Here is a 26,601-nt window from a genome sequence, read left to right as displayed (position 1 = left end):
ACAGAGAATTCTTCACTTAAAAAGAAGAAGAAAAAGAAATAGGGGAGAAGGAAGGGAGGAAGGAAGGGAAGTAAGAAGGGAAGGAAGGAAGGAAGATAGGCAAGCAGGCTAGAAATGCTTTCTCTTTGAGCTATCCTAATTCTGCATTTAGGAGAATATCCTAAATCCCAGTATATATATATATATATATATATATATATATATATATATATATATATATATGTATGTATGTCAGTGCCAGTAAGTCGGATGGAGGTGACTAGATTCAGGACAGTTGTTTTGAATTACAAATGAGTTTCTATTTAAAATGACCGCAGTAGCTGCTCTTAGGCCCTTCTCCCACCTTTAATGTTCCGAAGCCTACCCTTAGCTTCTTGATTGCAATGCACTCGTTCCAGAAAACCCTGCCATTTTGATGAGATTCAGTGATTTGTCTCTTCCACCTCCAGATTCAAGGACTTCAGTGAACTTGAACCAGACAAGTTTCAGAATAAAACCAATGGGATTACTCCAAGGCGCTGGCTCCTTCTCTGTAACCCAGGGCTGGCAGAGCTAATAGCAGAGGTAATGGGAGGTGCTGGCTGGAATGTAAGGTGAGCATAAATGCACAGAGAAGCCACAAATCCAACCTACAGCCAGGCAAGCTTGAGAGACAGTGGCTCATGATGTCACCCCAGGTCTCCACATTGGTTTAATTCTCTGTCATAAACCATCTTGATTTTTCTTTTTTTTCAATATTTTTATTTATTTGTAGGCAGACAGAGAGGGAGTAGATACACCAGGGCCTCTAGCCACTGCAAACGATGTCCAGCTGCATGGGCCACTTTGCATGTCTGGCTCTACCTGGGTACTGGGGAATCAAACTGTGGATAGCAGGGTTTCCAAGCAAACACCTTTAACCACTGAGAAATCTCCAGAGCCCTTGAAATTCTTAAGTCTTGAACAAGGGCCTAGCAAATTATGTAGCCTGTCATGGCTAGTGGTATCCACAGGATACACAAATAGAATACAGTCTCCCTCCTAGTAAAGGAAGACAGCAAAGCTCGGGAGATAATTAATAGAACCTCAGCTCTTAGTCATCCTTTTGAGTAGATTTCCTGTATTTCATACCCTTGAGACTATACTTAGATACTCTTCTTCCTAGACAGGCATGATGGCACATGCCTGCACCCCCAGAACTTGGAAGGCTGGGGCCAGAAGATTGTTCTAGGCTAGCCTGAGCTATATAGTGAGACACTGTCTCAAAAGAGGGGGAGAAAATTTTGTCCTGCCTAGAGTTCCAAGCTTCTTTTGTAAGTTAAACCCGTGTATGAACTGTGTGGTGCAAGAACTGTACTGTTAGAGACATGAGAGCCACTTTCCACACACTGACAAAAATTGGACTGCTGGACAAAGCCATTGTCCCTGAACTAAAGTCACCTCTTCCTTTAAATTGAAAGAAAATTGGGGAAGACTACGTGAAGGACCTGAGCCAGCTGACGAAGCTTCACAGCTTCCTGGGTGACGACATCTTCCTGCGGGAGATAGCTAAGGTGAAGCAGGTGAGACCAGAGGCCTTCCACCCACCTTGGCTTCGAGGGCTTCTGGTCAGCATTTTAAAACAGACCACCTGAGGCTTCCAAGCCAGGAGGGCTGTGTACTGTCTCCACAGGAGAATAAGCTGAAGTTCTCCCAGTTCCTGGAGAAGGAGTACAAAGTGAAGATCAACCCTTCCTCCATGTTTGATGTGCACGTGAAGAGGATTCACGAGTATAAACGACAGCTCCTGAACTGCCTGCATGTGGTCACCATGTACAACCGTGAGTCACCCTGGAGCCCCCACAAGCCCCCACTGAGGTGGAAGCGGGAGTCCTGGGTGGGTCTTGCCACCTCCTCAGCAACTATTTTCCATCCTTCTCAGGCATTAAGAAAGACCCTAAGAAGTTATTTGTGCCAAGGACAGTTATAATTGGTGGCAAAGTAAGTTGACCAACCCCCACGGGGCTTAAGGGCTCTAATCTCTTCTCGTTCCCCCACTTCATCCATGGAGCCTCGTGTCCACATAGTTGCCATTCTTCCCCAAGGCTGCCCCCGGATATCACATGGCCAAAATGATCATAAAGCTGATCACCTCAGTGGCAGAGGTGGTGAACAATGACCCCATGGTTGGCAGCAAGTTGAAAGTCATCTTTTTGGAGAACTACAGAGTGTCTCTGGCTGAAAAAGGTACTATCCTCATTGCAACTTGTGCAGGAAGTAAGGGGAAGGTCTCAGAATTGCACAGGAGGTGGATGGGACAGCAGACTTCAAGGATCTTGGGTTACTTTGGTGAGTCACTTAGGTTAAAAGGTACTTGAACAAAAATAAGACAGCTTTTAAATTGACTCGGGATTAGTAGTCACAGGATACATTTAAAAGATTTTTGTTCAGTTATTTATTTATTTATTTGAGTGTGACAGAGAGAGAAAGAGACAGAGAGAGAGAGAATGGGCATGCCAGGACTTCCAGCCACTGCTAATGAACTCCAGACGTGTGCGCCCCCTTGTGCATCTGGCTAACGTGGGTCCTGGGGAATCGATCCTCGAACCAGTGTCCTTAGGCTTCATAGGCAAGCACTTAACTGCTAAGCCATCTCTCCAGCCCACAGGATACATTTGCAAGTCCATTTCCCTCCCAGCTGAAGAGAGCTGGTGCTGGTGGATATTCCCTGGGGACTGGGCACAGTGCAGACACTGCTCTTCAAAAAGAACAGCCTTCGTTTCCCAGCCCAGGTTTCGCACGAGAACACCAGCTCCCCAGCCTTCAGAGAGCCCTCTGGTCACTGTGTGGGAGGAAGGGCTGTTGTCACTGGTTCACATTCCCACAGGGAATGAGGACAGACATCAGGCTGCCAGAGCACGAGGCTCAGATGTGCCTCAGATGGGTGCTCAGAAGTCAAACACAAAGTGCCCACGTGGGAACAGGCAGGCAGGAAGCCAGGGTCCTTTTCTTTGCTGCTGGGATGTTTGCTTATTTGCTTCACATGCTGGCACAGAACCACCCACAAGCCAGTGCCAACTGTGTGTTCACCTACTTTTCAAATTGAAGCTTTCTCTCTGTGTGATGTTTTTGGGTCCCTTGAGGTGACTGCTTTGGAGCTCTGCATAGAGAAAGGAGCCAGACTGCTAGGGAGGCAAATAAATATGCAGCTAATAAGAGGAAGGCAGAGACATGGTCCTGACTTGTAAGTCAAGGAGAATGGAGATTCGGGCAGCTCTAATTTGTGTGTAAATCAGGCTGAGGTCAGAGCCTGAAGCCCAGCCTGGGACACACCTCAGCTGCATATGGCTCTTTCCCCTGCTGCAAAAGTGAAAGGAGAGGCTGGGTGTGGTGGAGCACGCCTTTAATCCCAGCACTGGGGAGGCAAGGGTAGGAGGATCACCATGAGTTGGAGGCCACCCTGAGACTACATAGTTAATTTCAGGTCAGCCTGGGCCAGAGTGAGACCCTATCTTGAACCCCCCCCCCAAAAAAAAGTGAGAGAGGGGAGTAGAGAAAGTCAAGCAACTCAATCCCCTTGCCAGAGAGGAGAGACCTTGAGATTTTATGAGCCAAGAAAGAGATATTGCAATATATTTTATAAAGCAGAAGAGATAAAATAAAACTGTAACACAAATTGGATAAATGAAAATGAAGAAGAGAAATGCAGTGTCTGCATTTATAGCTAACAGTCACAGATGCTCCTTAAAGTTTATAGACTAAGGAAGGGACATATAAGCATACAATTAAGAGTCACAAATGAGAAAAAATAGTGGCCTGAGTCAAAAAGAAGAGTGAGCTCTGGCCTTCTATGCCATGCGAATAACTTATCTCGATGTGTGTGAATTCAACATCACAACAGGCCAGCTACCTAAGTGCTTATGTACAATCGACCATCTAGAAGGACAGTCACTGAATGGATGTGCCTTCCTTGCAGTCATTCCAGCCACAGATCTGTCCGAGCAGATTTCCACCGCAGGCACGGAAGCCTCCGGCACAGGCAACATGAAGTTCATGCTGAACGGGGCCCTGACCATTGGGACTATGGATGGGGCCAACGTGGAAATGGCAGAAGAAGCTGGGGAGGAGAACCTGTTCATCTTTGGCATGAGAGTAGATGAAGTGGCTGCTTTGGACAAAAAAGGGTGAGAGAGCCACCCACCTTGTTGGACAGGTGACCCCTGGGAAAGAACATGGTCTCTGAGGGCTTCCAGCCCATACAAGTTTCCTACTGAGTCTGCATCTCACAAGAAATGATGGTGGGATATCTCTCATGAGGGGTTGGGAGGCCCTTAGCCACAGCTTAGCCTTAGGGAACCCAGCAATAAAGCCAAAGGAAGCTCAGTGAGAGCTATGGTCTATTGCCATCATTACCAGACACCAGAGTTCAATGAACTGTCCATTTCTTTGTGTCTGTGACTTTTTGACCAAAAGGTGAAGCAGGGCTAGAGAGATGGCTTAGTGGTTAAGGTGCTTGCCTGCAAAGCTTAAGGACCCATGTTCAATTCTCCAGATCCCATGTTAGCCAGACGCACAAGGGTGAGGCAAGTGCAAAGTCGCACATGTCCACTAGGTGATGCAAGCATATGGAGTTCGATTGCAGTGGCTGAGGCTCTGGCACACCAGTTTTCTATCTCTCCTCTCTCTCTCTGTCTCTCACTTGCTCTCTCAAAATAATAATAATAATATTTTTTTTTTAAAGATGAAGCAATGTGTACTTAGATGTGGGGTTTGTGGCTGTTGTTTGTCTATAATTCAAAGACTTACCTGGTGCTGCTTAAAGACCTCTCACTGGTGGACCAAAGCATGGCTGACAGAGCACAGCCAGGAGACAAGGGAAGCTCAGGAACGTTTGTTGTTGTTGTATTTCTAGGTAGATTTGTTAGCCTGAGTTCAAGCAAGAACCCAGGGAGCTCCAGGGACTGCAAAATTTAGGGAGGACGCCAAACATACTTGCTGACCTTTAGAAGTAAAGTTCACTTGGTAGCAACACATTTATCTGTAGATCTCCAGAAAAAAGCAATTGATCCCCTTAGTTCCATGCTTATTTCAAGCCAGAATGTCTGTTGGCAAGGCGTCATTCCATATTCTGTCAGATTACACAAATACTATGTGAAGAGAATTTTCATTATTAGAGCCTTTTGTATTGTTGTGTTTCAGTGTTTTGGAGTTGGGTCTCACTCTCACCCAGGCTGACCTGGACTCACTCTGTACCTCAAGCTCACAGAAGTCCTCCTACCTCCACCTCCTATGTCCTGGGATTAAAGGCATACACCTCCACATCTGGCCCCTTTTGAACAAGGAATGAAACAATTTAGAACAAGAGAAAGCAGAATATAAGTCCTTGAGGACCTAGTAAAAAAAAAAAAATCATTGGTACCCATGTTGATGTCTCTACTGACTCCTGTAAATGCTGCCATTTCTGAGTGTACTTTTGCAGCTAATACAGTATCTGGTGTGTTGTCAATCACATAACAACAAAGTCTCTCTGTTTATCACCTATCCCTCAGGTACGAGGCAAAAGAGTATTATGAGGCCCTGCCAGAGCTGAAGATGGTCATTGATCAAATTGACAATGGCTTCTTTTCTCCCAAGCAGCCAGACCTCTTCAAAGACATCATCAACATGCTGTTTTATCATGATAGGTAGGTTTCTATAAGATAGTATATTTTGGATTATGCAAAGGGGACCAAAACATCATTAACAACAACCCACACATGTAGATTAGCACAGATTTGTAATCAACTAACCTAAACAGTCTTCATGAATAATTTCATTAAGATTTAAGAATAAAGCCTTCAATTTGGTATTGATTTTCTCCTTCCATTGATATTGTCAACTCTCAAATGCATCTATATGATGACATATTTACAAGTACAGTTAAAAATGTGTGGATAGTCTTATAAGACAGAAATATGAGTTTGGTAAACCAGCCATGTTTGACAGTATTCAAAGGACAATTTGAAGTGGAATTTTAGCATGTTAATGAAGGTTTGTGTTTTTCTGTTTTGTTTTTTGCTGTCAACCACAAAAACAAAAAGGTTTAAAGTCTTCGCAGACTATGAAGCCTATGTCAAATGTCAAGAAAAAGTCAGTCAGCTGTACATGGTGAGTACACTGTGGAGAGTTATAAAGGAACCCAGTCTACTATGGTAAAAATATGTTTCTTTTTATTAAATTTAAACATCAGGGCCCCACTGACCCATCAAAACTAAGATAGTGTATCAGTTACTTCTCATTACGGTGAACAAATACCTGATGAGCAGCAACTGAAGGAAGGGAAGGGTTTATTTTTGGCTTAGAGTTTCAAGGGGACGTTTCCTCAGGGGAAGCGGGCATACGGGCAGAAGTCCAAAGCTGGTGGCGTATCAGCAGGCAGGAAGCACAGGCTAAAGGAAGTGGGGCTGGCCTACAAAACCTCAAGGCCTGCCTCCAGCGACCCAACCTTCCCAAACAGCACCACCAGCTGGGGACCAAGAGCCTATGGACGACGTTTCACATGCAAACAATAGGGAGTTATCAGATGTGGCTCAGCGGCCCTGTGTAAGGTCCTGGGCTCTGACCTTCAGCACAGCCAAAAAAGAAAAAGAACAAAAGAAAAGAAGAAGCAGAGAACTTTCTAAGATATTCATATGAAAATCTGATTTTTTCCCTAGTTTAGACATAGGTTGAGATTTGAGATTTCAATAGTAATTGTAATTTCTTTTACTATTCAAGTTAAAATGTCACAAATGATTCCTATTTATTGAGCATCCACCATGAAGCAGGCCCATCTTGGCAGCTCTGAACATAAGCCTCAGTGAGGCATGAGGGGACTCCCCACGCCGGGCTCTACCCTGCTGCCCTCACTTAGCCTGTGATCCCAAGTTTATTTGGTGGGTTTTTTGTATTTGTTTTTGTTTTTGGCTTTGGTTTTGGTTTGAGGCAGGGTCTCACTCTAGCACAGGCTGGTGTCAAATGCACATAGCTCCTCCTACCTCAGCATCTCATATGCTGGGATTAAAGGCATGCACCACCACACCCCATAACTGGAAATTTCTTAACCAGAGGTAAGTCACAGTTGCTAAGAGAAGTCTCAGAATACAGACACCACCATCCATTCCCCCCTCAGCAATTCTGATGGAGGAGTGGGTGGGACTGTCCATTGGTATCTAAAAACCTGCAAAGATGATTCTCAGGCTGAGTCATAGTTCATTGGAATAAGGAATGACCTTCTATGCTTTGAAAATTACAAAATATGTAATTTTCCTAGACTATTCATGGGGTGAAGTTATACGAACAGAATATAAATATATAGAAAGTATACAGGTTTTATGTTTGAATTTTTAAAGGAAGAAAAAAACAACAAAATATACAATAGTATACAAAAAAATCAGAACCATGTGACTAAGTCATCACATGCAAAGTTATATATTATGAAATAGCCTTTGGTGTATCTGTAAAAGTGTGGAGAGGGCGATGATCTCTACGAAGTGACACTGGTGGACCCCAAGTGTCCATGGGGTGCAGGAGGTGCTAGCTCCAGCTAAGACTCCAGGGAGGACCTCACTAACATTTCCTCCTATTTTTTTTTCCCAAAACAGGTAGCAGGTAGTTTCTAGAATCATCTCAGAAAGCCCACTGGGGTTCTACAGTAGTATAATCAAAGCCCATGCTGCTTCCAAGTCCTCATCTTCTAGTTGACTCATATGAATCTCCCAGCACAGTATAGAACAGAGTAAGTTCAAATTAATGGCTGTGAGCAAACGGGGCAGGTCTAGAGCTAAGTGACCACTCCACTTGCTTCCTGACCAAAGCAGCCACCAGCAGCCTCAAAGAGCTCAGAGCCAGAGGAAAGAGAATGGCCACCTCAAGTACTGGAAATCAACAACAGGAAAGGAAGCCAGGAGGAGAGATAAAGACAAATGTGTAGGTCAATTTTACATAGTGGGTCGCCCCAGCTCCAATTATGGCCCAAGTCCAAATAAGGCCCGCCTAGAAGCCCAGCATTTGATTCCATCCTGCTTGATCATTAGTGCTGGCGGCAGCCTTCTCTAACAATGAGCGTATTATAAAGGCTTAATAAGCACAGCCTGCATAGCGGGGAAGTCTAGGCACTTGCCATTTCAAGTTGGAAGATTTTATTCCTGTCCTATTGCAGCAAGTTTCCAAAGTCTGAATGAACTAATACCATACTCTGTTTTGCAAGATCTTAAAGTATTATGGTAGTTTAGTCCTCTTTTAAAAATGCTTATAGTGCATTGTTAACAACTTTGAATAACTTCCAATGAACTTTCAGAGTTCTTTGAAAAATCATGAGGCTATAAGTTAAACATATTTTCTATTGCTTTATATAAAATAATGAGATTTGGATTATGATATTTGTTATTAGATAAAAGCCTTAATTCATCCTGCTTTGAAATCCCATTGGAGTATGTCGGATTTGATATAAACTATCTGGTGCATATGCCTTTAGAAAGAGCAAGAAAAGCTAAGTGGGTCAGCAAAGCCTTTCATTGTATTGTTAGCCAGCGTTCACTGTTTTCCAATCTTTGTGAGCCATGGATTAAGTCTCTTCACATGGTATCTTGCAGACAATGAGTTATCAGGTTTTTTTCTCCTATGTAGTTCAAAGAGAAGTATGCTCATTTATAATAAAACATGGGAAGTATGGTGCTCATGCCAAACATTGTAATCAGATCAGGAATTACCAATTTAAAAAATTTACATGATGGTCTCTCTCTTTTCGTTCTCTCTCCCTCACCTTCCCTCCTTCTCTCTCTCCTCTTACCTCCTTATCTCCTTAAGTAGCTCATGCTTGCCTTGAACTCATAATCCTCTTGCTTCAGTCTCTCAAAGTTTGGGATTGCAAGTATGCACCATTATACCTTGTTCACTGTTTCTCTTAAAGTGAAAATTTTTATTTTTATTCCTAAGAAATATACTCTAAATACAAGAAAATGCCTTCTCTGCCCATCAACTGCAGAACAAATGTGTTTATAAACCACTCTGGGTAATTCTTGTCATTTTCCCTATGAAATGTGTTTGGGCTGATGTTTCTCAAAAAAAACTTGCTGGGCACACAGGCCTTGGAATGTATATGTGTATGTTGTTTACAGAATCAAAAAGCCTGGAACATGATGGTACTCAAAAACATAGCTGCTTCAGGAAAATTCTCCAGCGACCGGACAATCAAAGAATACGCCAGGGACATCTGGAACATGGAGCCTTCGGATCTGAAGATTTCCCTATCCCATGAATCCAGAGATGGGGTGAACAATGCCAATGGAAACTGAATAGTAAAACGTCTCTCAAACAAACAGCTTCTTATTGAATGTGAACATTTTTATAACATTCATTGATTTGTTGGTTTTGTTATACTGTCTTATAATTGGCTTAATTTCTCTGGGAGTTGGGAGTGGAAGGTATATGACTGTCATTAGGACTAAAAATAAAATGTCAACTTGTTATTTTCAGTCAGTAGCCTGCTTGGATTTCCTTCAAAGTAATCAAGCTAGGAAAGTGCTTGGGACCTTTTAATACCATTTAAATGAACTAAACAAGAATGGCTTCTTCAACCACCTTGAAGCACCTTGCTTCCACTATTGTCTGAGTCCAGACTATAGGCCATTCACTGCTTAGTCCATTCAGGCTGCTTTCATGATGCCCTGAATGGATAACATACAAACAACAGAAATGTATTCTCACAGTTCTAGAGACAAGAAGTCCAAGATCGGGGTGGGGGCACTTTCTGGTGCATTGTGTCCTCACCTAGTAGAAGAGGCAGAGAGCTGCTTCAAGGCTGCTGCTTTTTGAAAGTGCCCATGTCATTCGGAAAAGCCCAGCTCTCCTCACCCACTCACCTCCCAAAAGCTCTTCCTCTTCATACCATCACACTGGTCAGTAAGTTTCAACCTATGAATTTGGGGCAGACAACAGACATTCACACCATAGCAACCACCTTACTCACAAAGACCCTCAGCATGTTTAATGACTACCCATTTGTAGATGTGATCCAAATTTTACTGAATTCTGATTCTCCACAGTAAGATTCCAGCATGTTGCGCAAGTTGTCTATGATGAACTAAATGGGAACATTCCATACGGCCCAGCATCCATGCTTTCCTTCCTAAACTGGCAAGTGGTCTGTGTAAGCGGGAATGCACATCACTCATCCAAACACCTTGGTGAAATTTTGTGTAAAGAAGTGACACATCTCAGGTGATGTTTGGACCAAATCTTCCTGCAGATTTCGGTGGCTGCCAGACTTCATGCCCATTGCTGGCTCAGGAACTCTCTGTAGAAAAAGGACTCGAATTGGCTCACACTTTCCCATCCTCTTGGTCTAAGCAACTCAGTGCAGCTCTAACCACTGTCACAGGATGATAATTACACCACGAAAACAGCGGTTCTTACCTCACGCTTCTTAATAGCAAGGGGCTTTGACAAAGAAGGTTGTGATGGAAGCCAGGAGGGAAGGTCACCATTTTGACCCTGTCTTTGTTCCTATAGGCATTGCGTGCAATTTCATAGAGCTGCAGGAAATCCAAAAACACACTCAAAGGTTGACAATACAAAGTCATAGATTTCCTACTCTGGTTTTCCTAATAGTGAAGCAAGCTTGGGAAGTTTGCCTCAGTAAGTCAGAGACCTAGGAGCCCTCCAGGTCCCCTACTGGCTGTTTCTAGAGCTAAGGACCAGAATGCTGATAAAATCTCATCCCACCTCTTACCATACCTCACTGCAAAGGTTCAGAGAATCACTTTAGGCCCTCTCCAGGAGAAGTTTCTTTAAAGAAAACCCCGTACCATCATCTGCACAGCTACAGTAGAAGCACCGAGGGAGTTCTCATAGAAACTGGGATTGCCTGTCACTTGGAGAACCACAGACTCCAGGTGAGGGGTGAGGCTACACCCCTCAGCACTCCTTCTGGCTAAGAAGTCAAGAACATTGCAGAGGCCTGACAACATGCCATCTGAAGGCGCAGCTGGATCAAAAGCGGAAGAATGAGTGCAGCGTGCGTCCATTGGCACAGCACTCTTGGGTTACCTGCTTCCCACACTCCAAAGGCACTGTCCTGTCATCCTCTCCGTGTAAGATGAGAAGCGGGGAGGACAGGAATTTCACACTAGGGACAGATGGAGGAAAAGACATTTCATTCAAGAACTTTTCACTGAGAGCAGACCCCTGCTCTTCTAAGTGACAGTTTTAAACAAACGTGAGATTTGCCCAAAGCACAAGAAATCTCCTTCCCTCAAGGAATGACCGCTCTAGGTAGAGAGACCCTTACACAGCCACTTGTGTGCCGTCAGCCCGGCTCTCCTCTACTCTGTTTGCTCAGACAGTTTAATTGAGTACTTAATGAATTTACACTAGGTAAATGTGGATGACACTGAAGAAGAAACACGTTGAAACAGTGAATTTGTACAGTGACAGAAGACCTTATCGTTTCCTTTATTCCATTTTGGTCTGTAGTACCTGAAATATTTTTAAAGCCAACCAAGAAAAAATTTACAAACCCCCAAATTACAAACCTACCACAGAACGACCTCTCTTTGCAGCAATTGACTTACTCCCCCCATAAGAAGTAGAGAATGTACATGCAATAGCCGGTCAGTCCAGTCTGGTAACTCAAAAGGCCCATGCAATGCAGAAAGACTTGTCTCCACTCTCATGACCTTCTCAAGCCATACTTCCCTGTTTTCCAAGTTCTGATACCCATCCTTCTCTGGCACAGTCACTGTGGGTTACTCCAAGTAGTACTAGATTCCCTCAAGTGTGCTGAAGCAGAATATATAGGCAACTGCCCATTTGGAAGATTCTTTTTTTTTATTTTAATTTTTGATTTATTTATTTGAGAGCGACAGACACAGATAGAAAGACAGAGGGAGAGAGAGAGAATGGGCACGCCAGGGCTTCCAGCCTCTGCAAACGAAATCCAGACACGTGCGCCCCCTTGTGCATCTGGCTAACGTGGGACCTGGGGAACAGAGCCTCGAACTGGGGTCCTTAGGCTTCACAGGCAAGCGCTTAACCACTAAGCCATCTCTCCAGCCCCCATTTGGAAGATTCTTAAGTTTTTACTTGTGAGAGGCTAGCTCACCAAGTTCTACTTATTGGATCTGCTGTCAGGTTAGTTGGCTGCATATTAAATGAGTTCCATGGGAGAACAGACCTAGAAGCTAAGGATCCCCAGAGGAATGTTAGGTAAGACTTTAGCTGCCTTTTAGAAGTTCTCCACAGGCTATAAACTTCATGACTTCAGAGAAAGTACTGATTAGGGAAGACAGATACTCAGACATAAGGAAAATAGTAAATATTAAGATATATAGAAACTTTACCCAAAACCCTTGTGGCTATCTAAGAATACTAGAATAATATTCAAAGAAAGGTGAGGACAATATTCAGATTTCTCATCTAGCAGGTCACATGTGACTTATGTAACCTCTAGAATCTTAGAATAACAGTGAATGTCCTTTCAGCTTCACTTACTTTTCGTCACTAGCGAAGACTATTTTGTCTTTTTTAAGGGAATCCATGAGGGTATGTAAACATCTTGGAAACTTCTGGCAAATCTAGTTATCAAAAAGAAAAAATGTTAATATTTTCCCCATAGTTGTCACCATGTACTTTTGCATGGTCTGGCAGCAAATGATTTGCATTCAGGTATGTCATTTCTTAAAATTTGTCCCTGCAAAACATAACATAGATAGTGATGACTTTCTAAACTTAATAAACTTCGAAGAAAAAACTCTTCATGTAGGAAATTTGGAAACAAAACAGAAAAGAGGAAAGGAACAAAACACACATAATTCTGCCATTGAAGAAAGTTACTGCTAACAGTTGCTTTTAACTTCTTGTATTGTTTTATTTAAAATACCAGTAGCTCCAGATTCTTACTCCTCCCTGAACACAAAGGAGCAGTGATATATACAAAATCTAAAATTTGCTACTAATTTAAACATAATTAACTAGTTGTTGAGAGACAATATTCTGATTAGTAAAAAATTCTGATGAGGACTAGAAAGATGTCTTAGCTGCTAAAGTGCTTGCCTGCCAAGCCTAAGGATTCAGTGTTCGACTCTCCAGATCCCACATAAGCCAGATGCACAAGGTGACACATGCACACAAGGTCACACATGCACACAAAATGCCTCATGTGCTTGGAGTTCGACTTCGGTGCTGGAGGCCCTGGCATGCCAATCCTGTCTCTTGTTTCTCTCTCAATCTTTCATACAAATTTAAAAAACAGATTAAAAAATATTCTCATAAAAGTATTTAATACATGTGTAACTAGCTTCAGTGGGTTTCAATCTTACAAATGATTGAACATGATTTACTATCACTTGAAATGCTTGAAAAACATTTAGGTTTTAATAATTACCACAGGACTCCAAATATGCAAAATGGTTGAATTTCCTTTCTAATGGTGATTTTCCATAAATCGAATGGTAGCTAAATCTGCTTCTTCAACTTTGTGATTAAGTCAGTGCATATATGAGTTCTTTTTTAATTAATTAATTTGACAGATAAAGAGGGGAAGAGAGAGAATGGGCACGCCAGGGCCTCCAGCCACTGCAAACAAACTCCAGACATGTGTGCCCCCTTGTGCATCTGGCTAATGTGGGTCCTGGGAATTGAACCTGGTTCCTTTGGCTTTGCAGGCAAATGCCTTAATCACTAAACCATCCCTCCAGCCCCATACATTAGTTCTCATGCCCTAAAAGCACTGACTTCACCTGAAAGAGGAGTGAAGGATAGACACCTTGCTCAGGAGATTATCTTCCTCATACCTTTGCCCTCCACCTCCAAAGTGCATCCCAAATCCATTCCCTTTTCTCTATCTCCACTGCCGCAGCGCAAGCTGCCTCTGTCTCCAGGTTGGACCCTGCCAACAGCCTAGGCTGCTCCTGTTTCTACTATGACCTCCTATGATGCAGTTCCCATAGGGAAACCAAAGCAATTGCTCCAGTGTGCAAAATCACACTGTAGCGCAGTTACCCAAGCACCCTCCAGAGACACTTGGATTAAATCCGACATTTCACCGAGGCCTTTCACCCGCCCTCTCCAGCGGCTGGCTCTGTTTCCAGCTCATCCCCTGTTACTAAGTCACTTCCTGTCCACTCCAGACTCTGCTGTCTTTTGCTCCTGGGTCCTGCCATGCTCGTCCACCACATGACCCTCACCACTTTTCTCTTGTCCTGAGACCTCTAGACTAAGCCACTGCTGGTTTGCACACAGATGACAGTTTTTAGAGCAGTTTTTCCTAACCAGTCATGAAGACTTAACACCTCCCCATTCATCCTCTCACCCCCACCCCCTGGCACACTTTTATTGCTTGCACAGCACTTCTCACGAGGAAGAATATAACATCACAGAATCACCAGAAATTTCTTTTTCCTTGTGTTATCCTCAGAATCTATAAAACTTTCTTATGCATAATAGACAGTAAATGTTTGCTGAAAATGATCTATTACACAAATATCACCAGTATACATTTTAAGAAAGTACCTGTCATTTTTATCTTAATATATATCTTTTTGTTTGTTTGTTCAAGGTAGGTTCTTGCTATAGCCCAGGCTGACCTGGAATTCAATATGTACTCTCAGAGTCTCCTCAAACTCTTGGAAATCTTCTACTTTTGCCTCCTAAGTGCTGGGATTAAAGGCATGTGCCACCATGCCTGGCCACTTAATGTATATCTTAAAAGAGATTTGCAAAAGGAAAGACCAATGCCATCTTACACATATTTCCCCACCATGGAAGGGATACTATGTAATAAACAAGACATTGCCAAAGGAAGGAAATGAACACAAGTAAATCATGACTAATAAATACAAACTGCACAGTTTGTTTTTTTTTTTAAATCAGTCTCATAATGACACCTTGCTCAGTAGATTATCTTCCTCATACCTTTGCCCTCCACCTCCAAAGTGCATCCCAAATCCATTCCCTTTTCTCTATCTCCACTGCCGCAGCGCAAGCTGCCTTAATGTGCCAGACTGGCCTTGAACTCATGATATTCCTGCTTCAGCCTCCTAAGTAGCTTGTATTATACATACACAAAGCCATATGTTTTGTAAAAAAAAAAAAAAGAAAGAAAGAAAGAAAGAAAGAAAGAAAGAAAGAAAGAAAAAAAAGAAAAGAAAAGGGAATTATTGAACTTTGGCTTATAACTATCTCAGATAGATAAATAGGTAGGTAGGTAGGTAGATAGATAGATAGATAGATAGATAGATAGATAGATAGATAGATGTAGATATAGATATAAATATATCCCACACATACATGAACTGTTGTAATAAACTACTTACTAAATGTTATAATTACTTCAAAGGTTTTTTTTTTCTGATCCTTTAGAAAATAATTCACATTTGTATAGAAAATTTGGTAAGCATACTGACACCACTAAATGCAGACTTGTGCTCCACATAAGCTCATGCCCACAGTTTCAGGAGCCTCCTCAGCTGCACAAGGTCCGCCTAGCCTGCATGTTTTGCAAGACTTCTTGAAGAATGATCTGCATTCATGTATGTGCTGGAGATCTAACACTGCTTCTCCTCGCTTTCTTCTTCCTCTTCTTCCATGCTAAGGGCAAGGTTTTGAGGTTTGTTTTCTCTTATCTTTGTCTTTGGACTCCTCATCCCCCCAGAATCAGGACTCATGGGAGGAAAATTCAATGAGAGAAGCCCTTCAGCAATTCATCACAAATTCTGAAGGACTAAGAAGAAAGCCAACTTAAGTCAATCTTCTCCCATCATCATTCCTTATTTCCTAAGGGCTGGAGATGCCCTTGTAGACCCAAAGGTCACACTGTCCCCTCCAGCTTAGGCCACAGCAATGAACTCCTAATTGGTCTTTTTGCCCCCCATCTCTTCTGTCATGGCATCAGATAACCATTCTTAAGACCCAAGTTATATGAACTTGGCTTCAAGCCTTTGGGAACATCACATTGTCTACTAAAATCACCAACTCCTAACTTGTCTGTGTGCTCATCACATCTATCCCAAGTCTTTCATTCTAGAAGCTACTCACTACCTGGACTTAGAAGATGTTTCCTCTCTTAAGGCATTTGACAACTAAGTGGGCCCCTATGCTTCACTTTCCCTCGCCTCCAAGTAGAGGTGATGAATCCCAGCTAACAGAGATGCTGGGAAGATAAAACTATGAAAGACACCTATGGAAGCCCTGTCTTGACTCCCAGGAGTTTAGACACACATGATGGTCCTGTTCTTGCCTCTAGTGTTGGCTCTTATTCCCCTGCACCTGTTTCCTCATTTTCAAGAAAGACACTTAGATCCTGTCTTCCTGCCAGTCTTCAGTGGTCACTCCTCTGCACAAGACCACTTCTTCTTGTCAGTTCTCCCTACCCTGAAACTACGCTCTAGGTCTTCCCCTGACACATCTCTTGGTCTACTTTGTAGCAGAACAAGCGGGAGAAGGGAACAAGCCTTTGTTGAAATGTTATTGGGACTTCATATACACTACTTTAATTTATTCTTGATAACAATTCTGTGCATTAGACATTACCAACCACATTATTTTGGTAAATGGGAAAACTCAGAGGAAGGGACAACAGGGCAGCTGGATTTGAACTCAAATTTGTCTGCTCCATAGCTCATATTCATCTCCCACATCATTCCATTCTGAGTAACAAGACTGATTCCAAAAGGGAATCTGTATGATTATGTTACAGCTTCCATATGTCTTTTCTTGCCTACAAATCCAGGCATGAAGGCTGAAGGGATTGCTTAGTGGTTAAGGCACTTGCCTGCAAAGCCAATGGACTCAGGTTCAATTCCCCAGGACCCACATAAGCAGATGCACAAGGTGGCACATGCATCTGGGGTTCATTTGCAGCGGCTGTAGTCTCCATCACACCCATTCTGTCCTCTCTCTCTCAAATGAATAAAGTAAGCAAAAAAATTAATTTAAAAAAATCCAGGCATGGGGTGAAGGACCTGTGCTTTTCACTATCTTGGTGTGCCTCGTACCACTTACAACCTCTTACTCAACAGTAATGATCAGTGAATACCCCCACTACTGTGAACAGATGCAACTTGAACCCACTGAATGCCTACTCCGTGCCAGGCACAACTGAAGATACATTTCCTATATATGTCTATTCATTCAATTGTCACACCAATCCTGAATGTACTATTCTTATCCTACCTTTTACAGATGAGGCCATTAGAGCATTAAAAACAAATATCCTTGGTTGAGGATGCAGCTGAGTGGACAGATGCTTGCCTAACATGCTCTAAGACCTGGGTTCAACTCCCAGAATTCCCTACAGTGCATAAACTGAGTATGGTGCCATATGCCTGTAATCCCAGCATCAGGGAGGTAGAGGCAAGAGGATAAGATGTTCAGTGTCATCGTTGATTACACAGTGAGTTTGAGGCCAGCTTTGGCTACATGAGACCCTGCCTACAAACAAAAACAAACCAATCTCACAATTACCTGAAGATTACCCAGCTGTGATTTTCAGGATCAAATGGTCATAAAACAAAGCCAGGCTTCTTAAAGACCATGAACCACTACAGGACAGCACACGTCTAAACTGTGAAATACTTATTAAACCACATGTGGCCCATGGTTTATAAGTTGTTTTTTTTTTTTTTTTTTTATCATGGCACAACAATATCGTGCATTGAGTAGAAACTCAATTATTTTAAATTTTGTTTCTTTCAGGTTGCCACACAATGAGGGCCCAAATTAATCTATAGATCTAATACAATCTCCATCAAAGTCATAGCAGGTGTTTTTATTAAATAAATTGACAAGAGTATTTCAAAATGTTTCATGAAAATGAGAAGGGCCATGGAAACATTAACAATGATGTGAACAATTTATACACATAAGTATCAAGACATAACCTAAAGCTGCAGTAATTCAGGGATTATAATATTCGTATGAGGTGGTTAGACAATGGAGACGTAAGAACCTACCAACAGGCCATGTACATGTCCGTATAGAGACTTTGATGCATGTAACACTGACCCTGGGGAGTGGTGGAAAGACCCGCTTAATAAGTGGTGCTGGGCCAATGGACCCCTGTGATTACAAGATTCCAAACCTATGAATTGTTACCTCTCAACATAAAAAAATTTTAAATCTCTAGAAAATATTATAGAAAAGCATAAACTTTGGGTAAGCAACATTTTATGATACAGTATCCAAAAGTGTAAACTACAAAGAAAAATATTGACAAACTGCTCTATATTAATTTTTGGGATGTTTCTTCATCATGACATACCATTAGGAGAGGAAAAGAGCCAAATAAAATACTAGACAATAGGCTGGGGAGATGGTTTGGTGGCTAAAGGCACTTACTTGCAAATCCTGCTGCTCTAGGTTCAATTCTATAATACCCACATAAACCCAGATGTACAAAGGTGACATCTGCAGGAGCAAGAGACCCTAGCATGCCCATAAACAAATAATACTAGACTATACTTGGAATGTACATAATTTCGTAATGATTTGAAGCCAGCATCTATGAAGAACTTCTACAAGTCAAATATGGCTCAGTAGAAAAATGGGAGAAAGAGACAATTCTTCATAAGAGATAACCTCCAAATGACTAAAACTCATATAAAAATATTCAATCTTAGCTGGTCTTAGTAACTCATACCAATAATCCAAGCAATCAAGAGGGAAGACTGAGGTAGGTGGATCACAATAAGCTCCAAACCAGCCTGGACTACAAAGTGAACTCCAGGTCTGCCTAATCTAGAATGAGACACTGTCTCAAAGTAAAAACAACAAACAAACCAAAAAGCAAGCTCATGGGCTGGAGAGGTGGCTTAGCGGTTAAGCACTTGCCTGTGAAGCCTAAGGCCCCAGGTTTGAGGCTCGATTCCCCAGGACCCACATTAGCCAGATGCACAAGGGGGCGCATGCATCTGGAGTTCGTTTACAGTGGCTGGAGGCCCTGGCGCGCCCATTCTCTCTATCTGCCTCTTTGTCTCTCTGTCTGTCGCTCTCAAAAAAATAAAAGTGCCAAAAAAATTTTTTAAAAAAAGTAAGCTCATAACTCATCAGGGAAATGCAAATCAACACTATAATGATGGAATAACATGATGGCAGACCAGTGGTACAACTGGGATTCTCAGACATAGGTGGTGGGAGACAAGATGGCAAAGACACTTTGGAAAGTCGCTGGCACTGACTCTACTACAGCTGAACCTTACTCCCTAGCAACTCATCCCTAGGATACACCTGGTGACATATTGGCACATGTTTATACAGCACAGAAACAAGAATACACACAATAACTATGTTACCAATTGTCTCAAAATGGGAGTGGCCTGAATGACCATAAACAACAAAATTTACACAAACACTGCGGCATGCACACATAATTGAATAGTACACACTAATGAAAATGAACAAGTTACAACTCTACAGGTTAGCATGATGCTGGGTGAGAAAATAAGCAGAATGCAACCTACGTGGTTTTACTTACACTTAAAGAAGTTCGAAAGCAGAAAAACAGTATTCCCTAGAGATGTACACACAGCTAGTAACATTATAAAGAAATACATGACTACCACAAAATTTATCTAAGAATTATATTTAAGGATTTAGGATTACATATTAGATGTAATTTATGGGGTTGAAAAGCAACATACACATGACTTCTAGGACACAAATAATTATAATTTCTTAACTTGAATGGTAGTAATGTGGCAGTTGCATGAATGCTTAGTTTATACTTATTCATTAAATTGTGTATTTTACCTATTTTGCTGAATTTTAAAATTAACCAAAAATATAATACAAACTAAATTAAAATATTGTATCTGAATTCCTTTATAGAACTATAATTAAATTATTTTATTAATAAAGGCTTTGAATAATATAATACATAATTATTCTATTAAGACAAATATTCAGTTATTAAAACCAGTTAATGGGCTGGAGAGATGGCTTAGTGGTTAAGTGCTTGCCTGTGAAGCCTAAGGACCCTGGTTCGAGGCTTGATTCCCCAGGACTCACATAAGCCAGATGCACAAGGGGGCGCATGTGTCTGGAGTTCGTTTGCAGTGGCTGGAGGCCCTGACGCACCCATTCTCTCTCACTTTCTCTCTCTCTCTACCTCTTTCTCTGTCACTCTTAAATAAATAAATAAAAATTAAAAAATAAATTAAAAGAACCAGTTAATAAAGGGTGGAGGGATGGCTTAGCAATTAAGGTGTTTGCCTGCAAAGCCAAAGGACCCAGGTTTGATTCCCCAGGACCCACATTAGCCAGATGCACAAAGGGGTGTGCATGTCTGGAGTTCATTTGCGGTGGCTGGAGGCCCTGGCGTGCCCATTCTCTCTCTCCCCCACTTTCTCTGTCAAATAAATAAATATTTATTTAAAAAAAGAAAACCAGTAAATAAGATTTTATCTCTTAAACCTTAGATTACTCAACATTCAGTGTTTCAGATTGTAGATAGGAGTACATTGAGAAATATTCAAGATTATGTGATTCTGTAAACTTGCTGACCTAGAAAGTACCTTTCCCTAAGACAATAAAGCTAGTTTAGGAAAATTCCATGATGATCTATGACACAAAAGATTTAAGAAGTATATTAAAACACCCCAATATTGCCTTATAGCACTAAAAATTAAATATTGGGGCTACATGACCCTTCTAAATCACCACCTTTTCTCTCTGTTTTACTCTCTCATCTACTGATATTTATTATGGGTGTTATTATAACCAGTTAAACATTAGGATTAGAATAACTATATAAAATTAGGATAATAAGCCAAGTCTTGTGGCTCATGCCTCTAATCCCAGCATCCAAGAAACTGAGGTAGGAGGATTGTCGTGAGTTTGAGGCCAGTGTAAATAAGCAAGTTCAAGGGTAGCCTGAGGTAAAGAGTGAAATCCTACCTCAAAAAATAATAAGTAAATAATTAATAGGATATTTTACACATTTTTTTCCGTAGGTAGGTTCTCACTCTAGCCCAGGCTGGACTGAAACTCACAGCAATCCTCCTACCTTTGACTCACAAGTGCTGGGATTAAAGGTGTGCACCACCACACCGGCCTGCCTACACACACTTTCTTAAAGCTATATCTTGTGGCATAATTTTATACTTTAGTTTATGAGGAAGACTTTTGTCTCTATCTGAAGTACTGTGTAAAAGCATTTCTCTACAATATTCCTTATGATAAAAATGAAGGAAGGGGCTGGAGAGATTGCTCAGTGGTTAAGGCAGTTGCCTGCAAATTCTAACGACTTGGGTTCAATTACCCAGTACCCACATAAAGCCAGATGCACAAAGTGGTGCATGCATCTGTAGTTCATTTGCAGCAGTTAAAGACCCTGGCACAATCATTCTTTCTGTCTGTCTCTCTTCTATCTCTGTCTGCAAATAAGTAAAAATATTTAAAAATAAATAGATAATAAAAGAGAAATGGCTGATGTTCATAGAGATAAAAGTGATGTTTTTATAATTTAACAATTTTAATTTCACTTTCAAATGAATAATTATAAGAATAACACAAATCAAATCTTTTAAAAATTATAAAATATACAGTTAATTAGAAAAAAATAAGTTTCATTCAACAAAGCCCTCATGTATTGGAAGAAATTAATGAACTACCATATCCAAAAGCTATTGTGCCCCATCGACAGCAGATGGACTCAGGTTAAAATAACTAAGGAACATATAAAAGTAGCTAAGGAAAAGAAACATACTCACAGGTATACATGTGTGGAGATAGCCTTCACTTTGTCACCATGTTAAGATGAATCAGAGACTCACCTTTAACAAGGGATAGTTGATACTTTCCACCCACATGTTGGTAAATGGAGCTTCCAAGACAATGGCATCCACTGGGCATCCTGAAAAATAATAAAATTAAGTACTACCCTATTCAAATTCCACTTTCCCCAGATAAGGGGTCCTCAATGTCTTGTACATGAACCACCAACATCAGAATCATTTGTGAAGGGGCTCAATGGTTAAAGGCACTTATTTATAAAGCCTATCACTCTGGGTTCAATTCCCTAGTCATCTACATATAGCCAAACACATAAAAAGTGGCGCACGTATCTGATGTTTGATTTGCAGTGGCAAAAGACCTTGGCATGCCCACTCCCCACACACACACACACAATTTAATTTTTTTTTAATCATTTATGATGTTTATAACTATGCAAACACATGTATCCCTCCCCATGTGCCTGAGTCCGTCTCAGAGTAGAGACTGAGAATATGCATTGTGACAAGCCCCTCCCCTTTCCAATATTTCTATGCATGTGATAATTAAAACCACTACCTTCTAAGAATACAATAATTTCAGGGCTCAGAAAATTTCAGAAATTAAAGTACTTTGTGGAGAAAGAGTGATCTTGTTAAGAATGTGCCAGAAGCCAATTAAGTTGTTTGGTCAACATGCCCTCTGGGAGGAAGGTATGCATATGCCCATGTACATATGCATGTGTATGAATATATATATGTTTATGTATGTCTGAGCACATACATGTGTTTGAAGGCATATGAGGGATATTGATTGGTGAAAATTTTCAGAGACAATGCCAAACAAACAAACAAATAAAATGCCCAGAAAGTTTAAGTTGTCTTTCTCCTCAATGATTATAGTTGAAAGTACTCAAAACTGAAAGCAAACAGAATTAAACAGAACTTTCAGTATTCTCACAGAACCAAAAAGATTAAATTTGATTAAAAAAAAAAAAAACAGAGGGCTGGAGAGATGGCTTAGCGGTTAAGCGCTTGCCTGTGAAGCCTAAGGACCCCGGTTCGAGGCTCGGTTCCCCAGGTCCCACATTAGCCAGATGCACAAGGGGGCACACGCGTCTGGAGTTCGTTTGCAGAGGCTGGAAGCCCTGGCGCGCCCATTCTCTCTCTCTCCCTCTATCTGTCTTTCTCTCTATGTCTGTCGCTCTCAAATAAATAAATAAAAAATGAACAAAAAAAATTTAAAGAAAACAAACAGAGCATTGTACAACATTTCTCAGGCTCTTGGTTGTGAGTTCTGATAAATTGGGGTTACAGGCTTGCACAGCTGAACCTGACTTTTTACATGGGTGCTGGGTCTCAAACTCAGGTCTTCATGTTTACACAGCAAGTGCTCTTACTCACTGTGCCACATGCCCAGTCCATATATATATATATATATATATATATATATATATATATATTTTGTTTGTTTGTTTGTTTGTTTGTTTGTTTTGTTTTGTTTTGTTTTGTTTTATTTTGTTTTGTTTTCCGAGGTAGGGTCTCACCCTAGCCCAGACTGACCTGGAATCCATTCTGTATTCTCAGGGTAGCCTTGAACTCGTGGAGATTCTCCTACCTCTGCCTCCTGAGTGCTGGGATTAAAGTGTATGCTACCATACCCAGCTCCACAAAAAAAAATTTAGGCACACTATTGGTTTTGGAATTTTTAAAAAACATAGTAGCATTAGATAATTGATATTTTTATTCACCCAACATTTCTATGCAGGGAGTAAATGCTAATTTTTTACTTTTAAAAAAAATGCCCTGGCCCTGCTCACAGAGATGCTAATTCATGAAAGCAGCTAGGAACCCGGAAAGAAAACTGTGCCGCATATTCTGATGAGACCTATGCTCAGATCACTGTGAGAAACACTGACATATTTTCTAAGGGCTTCAGAAAGCAAGTCCTGTCTATCATTATCATTGCATAATATATTATTTTTATGTGCTATAATTTTATTTACTTATGTATTTTATGTAATTTAAGTTTATATAATTTAATAATTATAATAATAATTACATATTTATTTATTTTATATATTTATATATTATTAATTATTATATACATATAATATAATTTAATTTTATATAATTTAAGTTAATATCACTTCACAAGGAGGAAAGAAGGTTGGGTAGAGAAAGAAGGAAGGGGAAAGGGAAAGGAGGGAAGGAGAAAGGAAAGGAGGAAATAAGGGAGACAGGGAAGGAGGGAGGGAAGAAAAGTGAGGTGTCTCAGGGAAACAGTGTGTTTGAAAACACACAATTTTCATAAAAACTTCCTGACTTTACATTTCCTACCTCAAGCCAAGAAGTTATATTGAAACACTTGATATTACCTTTCTCTTCTAATACTTTCGCAGCATTTGTTGCAACTCTATAAAGCAATGAAAATCAGATTGTATGTGAGGCACTGATTTAACACTAAAGTAAACAGTATAAGATGTAACATCAATGAGTCAATGAGTATCTGATGAAAAGCTCTGCCTCTCTGGCTAGGCAATCAATGTAGACACAAAATTTTGTACAGGATTTCAAAGGGTTCCACAGACCCTAAACTAAGTATCCTTTTATTTAATACTCCCATAGAGTCTTCCAGAATAGATTTCAGTGTCATAGATAAGCAGGGAGCTAAAGGGACCCACTCTTGTCTTAGAAGGAGGCATGCTGAGAGAACAAGCTTTCTCATCCTTTCTGGAATGTGACAGACACCAAGGAAAAGCCCAGGTGTCCCTTCCACTGCTTTTCCTGCCTTTGATAGGCCTTGGAGGCCTCAAAGACCCACCAAAGGGTGCATCTTCAGCTCCCACTTACCCTGTGCCCAGAGAGTGTCCCCACAGACACACTGGGGTGTTGCCACTTCTCGCTTTGGTCCACTCATAGACACAAATAGCATCTACAGTAAGTCCCTCTTCTGTAGGTTTCCCTGTAGAGTCTCCGAACCCTAGCAGCAAGGAGGCAAACATAGGATCACTACCTTCACACTGAGGGGACTTTATAAGCTTCCTGCTTATTGAAATATGTTTGTGTGCTATTTTTGTGTGTGTGTGAGCTTGCGTATGTGTGTGTTTGTATGTGCATGTATTACATGTGTGTGCAGGTATGTGGAGGTCAGAGGACAATCACAAGCATCATTTCTTGGATACCATCCACCATTTTTGAGAGAAACTGTCATTGGCTTGGAGCTCTCCAAGTAGGCAAGACTGGCTGGCCAGAAAGTCCCAGGGATCCACCTGTCTCCACCTCCCTAAAGATGGGATTATCACCATGCCTGGTTTATTTGATGTGGATTCTGGGAATTGAGCTCAGGACCACATGCTTGGAATGGCAAGCCCTTGCTGACTGAGCCATCACCCCAGCCCTTGAACACTGCTCTTAATACATACCTCTATAGTCAACAGACAAGACATGAAAGCCTCCATCACTCAGCACCTACAGAACAAATGGGCTGTTATCTCTTTAAAGACTCAGAAGAACTAAACAGAAAAAGCTCATCTTCAACACACTCATGTTTTACTTGTGATGGCCTGATAGTGGGGGAAAATACATATTTTTGAAGTGTTAGGATGAAAATCAGTATCAAGACAACTGGCTAGAGTCCTCACACCACAAAGAACAAAGAGAAGTATTTTCGAATCTGGAGATCGGCCTATGGGAGCTATGGAAAATAGAAGGAAGTCAGATGCCTGGGTCACACCTTGGCTCTGCCATTCCAGCAGCTGTGTAACCTTAGCCAAGTCATTTAATCCTCAAGAAGATAAATACTCAGAAAAGGGAGAAACAATGTCACCTTCAAGAGTTTTGGAAGATTACATGGATGATATACTACAGTACCTGACTGCATATACATGTCTCCTTTAAGAATTCCCTTGAGCAAAGGGGTAGCTCAGGGGTAGAGTGCTTGTCTAGCAATCAGAAGGCCCTTGGTTTAATCCTTAAGATCACCTCCCTCAAAAAGATGAAAAAATGAATGAATTTACTTGAGGAAATCTACACAGTTGTAGAGGAAATAATCAAATAATGGGAAGATATTTATATTAAATATAACCTCATAAGAATTATTTTCAATTAAAAATAAAGAGTTCACTTGAATTTGAAACCACTGCCAAGCCCTTAGCAGGAAAAGATGGAAAGGAAATGAAAATACGATGTTACATGAGATGAAATACAATGACTACAAAAAGAGACATTTAATAAGAGGATTAGGAATATAGCTGCATGGTAGAACACTTGCCTAGCATGTATGAAGCCCTGGATTCAACCCCCAGCACTGTAAAAACAAAAACAGAGGGAGGAGGGGGCATTTTTTCAGACAAGGGGCATGCGTATTAGGGAGTTTCAGCAACTTGATGAAAGTCACCTGGCTGGTCAAGGGCAGACCCAAGATTAACACCTAGGGTCTTCCCCGCTACAATGGATACTAACCTCATTAAGGGACTTTTAAATAGAAATAGAACTAAAGGTGAGAAACAAAACAGAACTTTTAATATTGATTCAGTCTACATTACCTAACAAAGAGCCTACACACATGGAGCTAAGCACCAGGACAGTGGGTCTCCCAGGGTGCTGTTTGTGGTACCACATATTGGAGGACCAGTTGACAAACAACTCACAAATAATAATAAATCCTATCCCAAGAACTTATCCCTAGGGAAAAATACAGAAGAATTTTGAAAACGACACTTTTTCTGTAGCAAGTGTATTTAAAATGAATTCAGAAAAATAAAACCTTATTACAAAAGCAGTGGACTACTTAACTATTTATAAATAAAATGGAAGTGGTATAGTCTTGAAGCTGGTAATTGTGACAGCCATGTAAACATGCAAGAGCCAGGCTTGGGCAGCACTGGGGGTCTCTGTGGATCGCCATGAGCTTGAG

The 26,601-nt window shown here is 41.2% G+C and overlaps 2 protein-coding genes across 3 annotated transcripts in view; one reads left to right on the top strand and one right to left on the bottom strand.

Moving 5' to 3' along the window:
• Pygl (glycogen phosphorylase L) overlaps positions 1 to 9,445 on the top strand; it is a 36,287-nt gene extending 26,842 nt beyond the window's left edge. Inside the window, exons 12-20 of the mRNA XM_004649175.2 lie at positions 450 to 564; positions 1,440 to 1,541; positions 1,652 to 1,799; positions 1,901 to 1,959; positions 2,064 to 2,205; positions 3,935 to 4,142; positions 5,508 to 5,642; positions 6,039 to 6,105; positions 9,096 to 9,445. Coding sequence (XP_004649232.1) covers positions 450 to 564; positions 1,440 to 1,541; positions 1,652 to 1,799; positions 1,901 to 1,959; positions 2,064 to 2,205; positions 3,935 to 4,142; positions 5,508 to 5,642; positions 6,039 to 6,105; positions 9,096 to 9,272 — 1,153 coding nt within the window. The 3' untranslated portion in view covers positions 9,273 to 9,445. The remainder of the gene's footprint in view (positions 1 to 449; positions 565 to 1,439; positions 1,542 to 1,651; positions 1,800 to 1,900; positions 1,960 to 2,063; positions 2,206 to 3,934; positions 4,143 to 5,507; positions 5,643 to 6,038; positions 6,106 to 9,095) is intronic.
• Positions 9,446 to 10,226: 781 nt separating this feature from the next.
• The window catches only part of Abhd12b (abhydrolase domain containing 12B), a 29,391-nt gene continuing 13,016 nt past the window's right edge, over positions 10,227 to 26,601 (bottom strand). For both annotated transcript variants that reach the window (XM_004649173.2, XM_004649174.2), the window contains 8 exons: positions 25,109 to 25,154; positions 24,537 to 24,666; positions 24,062 to 24,099; positions 21,747 to 21,826; positions 12,469 to 12,551; positions 11,026 to 11,104; positions 10,393 to 10,511; positions 10,227 to 10,273 (listed from right to left, as the gene is read on the bottom strand). In XM_004649173.2, the coding sequence (XP_004649230.2) occupies positions 10,246 to 10,273; positions 10,393 to 10,511; positions 11,026 to 11,104; positions 12,469 to 12,551; positions 21,747 to 21,826; positions 24,062 to 24,099; positions 24,537 to 24,666; positions 25,109 to 25,154 (603 nt within the window). In that variant the 3' untranslated portion in view covers positions 10,227 to 10,245. The remainder of the gene's footprint in view (positions 10,274 to 10,392; positions 10,512 to 11,025; positions 11,105 to 12,468; positions 12,552 to 21,746; positions 21,827 to 24,061; positions 24,100 to 24,536; positions 24,667 to 25,108; positions 25,155 to 26,601) is intronic.

The sequence above is a fragment of the Jaculus jaculus genome, chromosome 7, assembly GCF_020740685.1.
Source record: "Jaculus jaculus isolate mJacJac1 chromosome 7, mJacJac1.mat.Y.cur, whole genome shotgun sequence".
Taxonomy (NCBI): domain Eukaryota; kingdom Metazoa; phylum Chordata; class Mammalia; order Rodentia; family Dipodidae; genus Jaculus; species Jaculus jaculus.
This window is presented reverse-complemented; position numbering and strand designations above follow the sequence as displayed.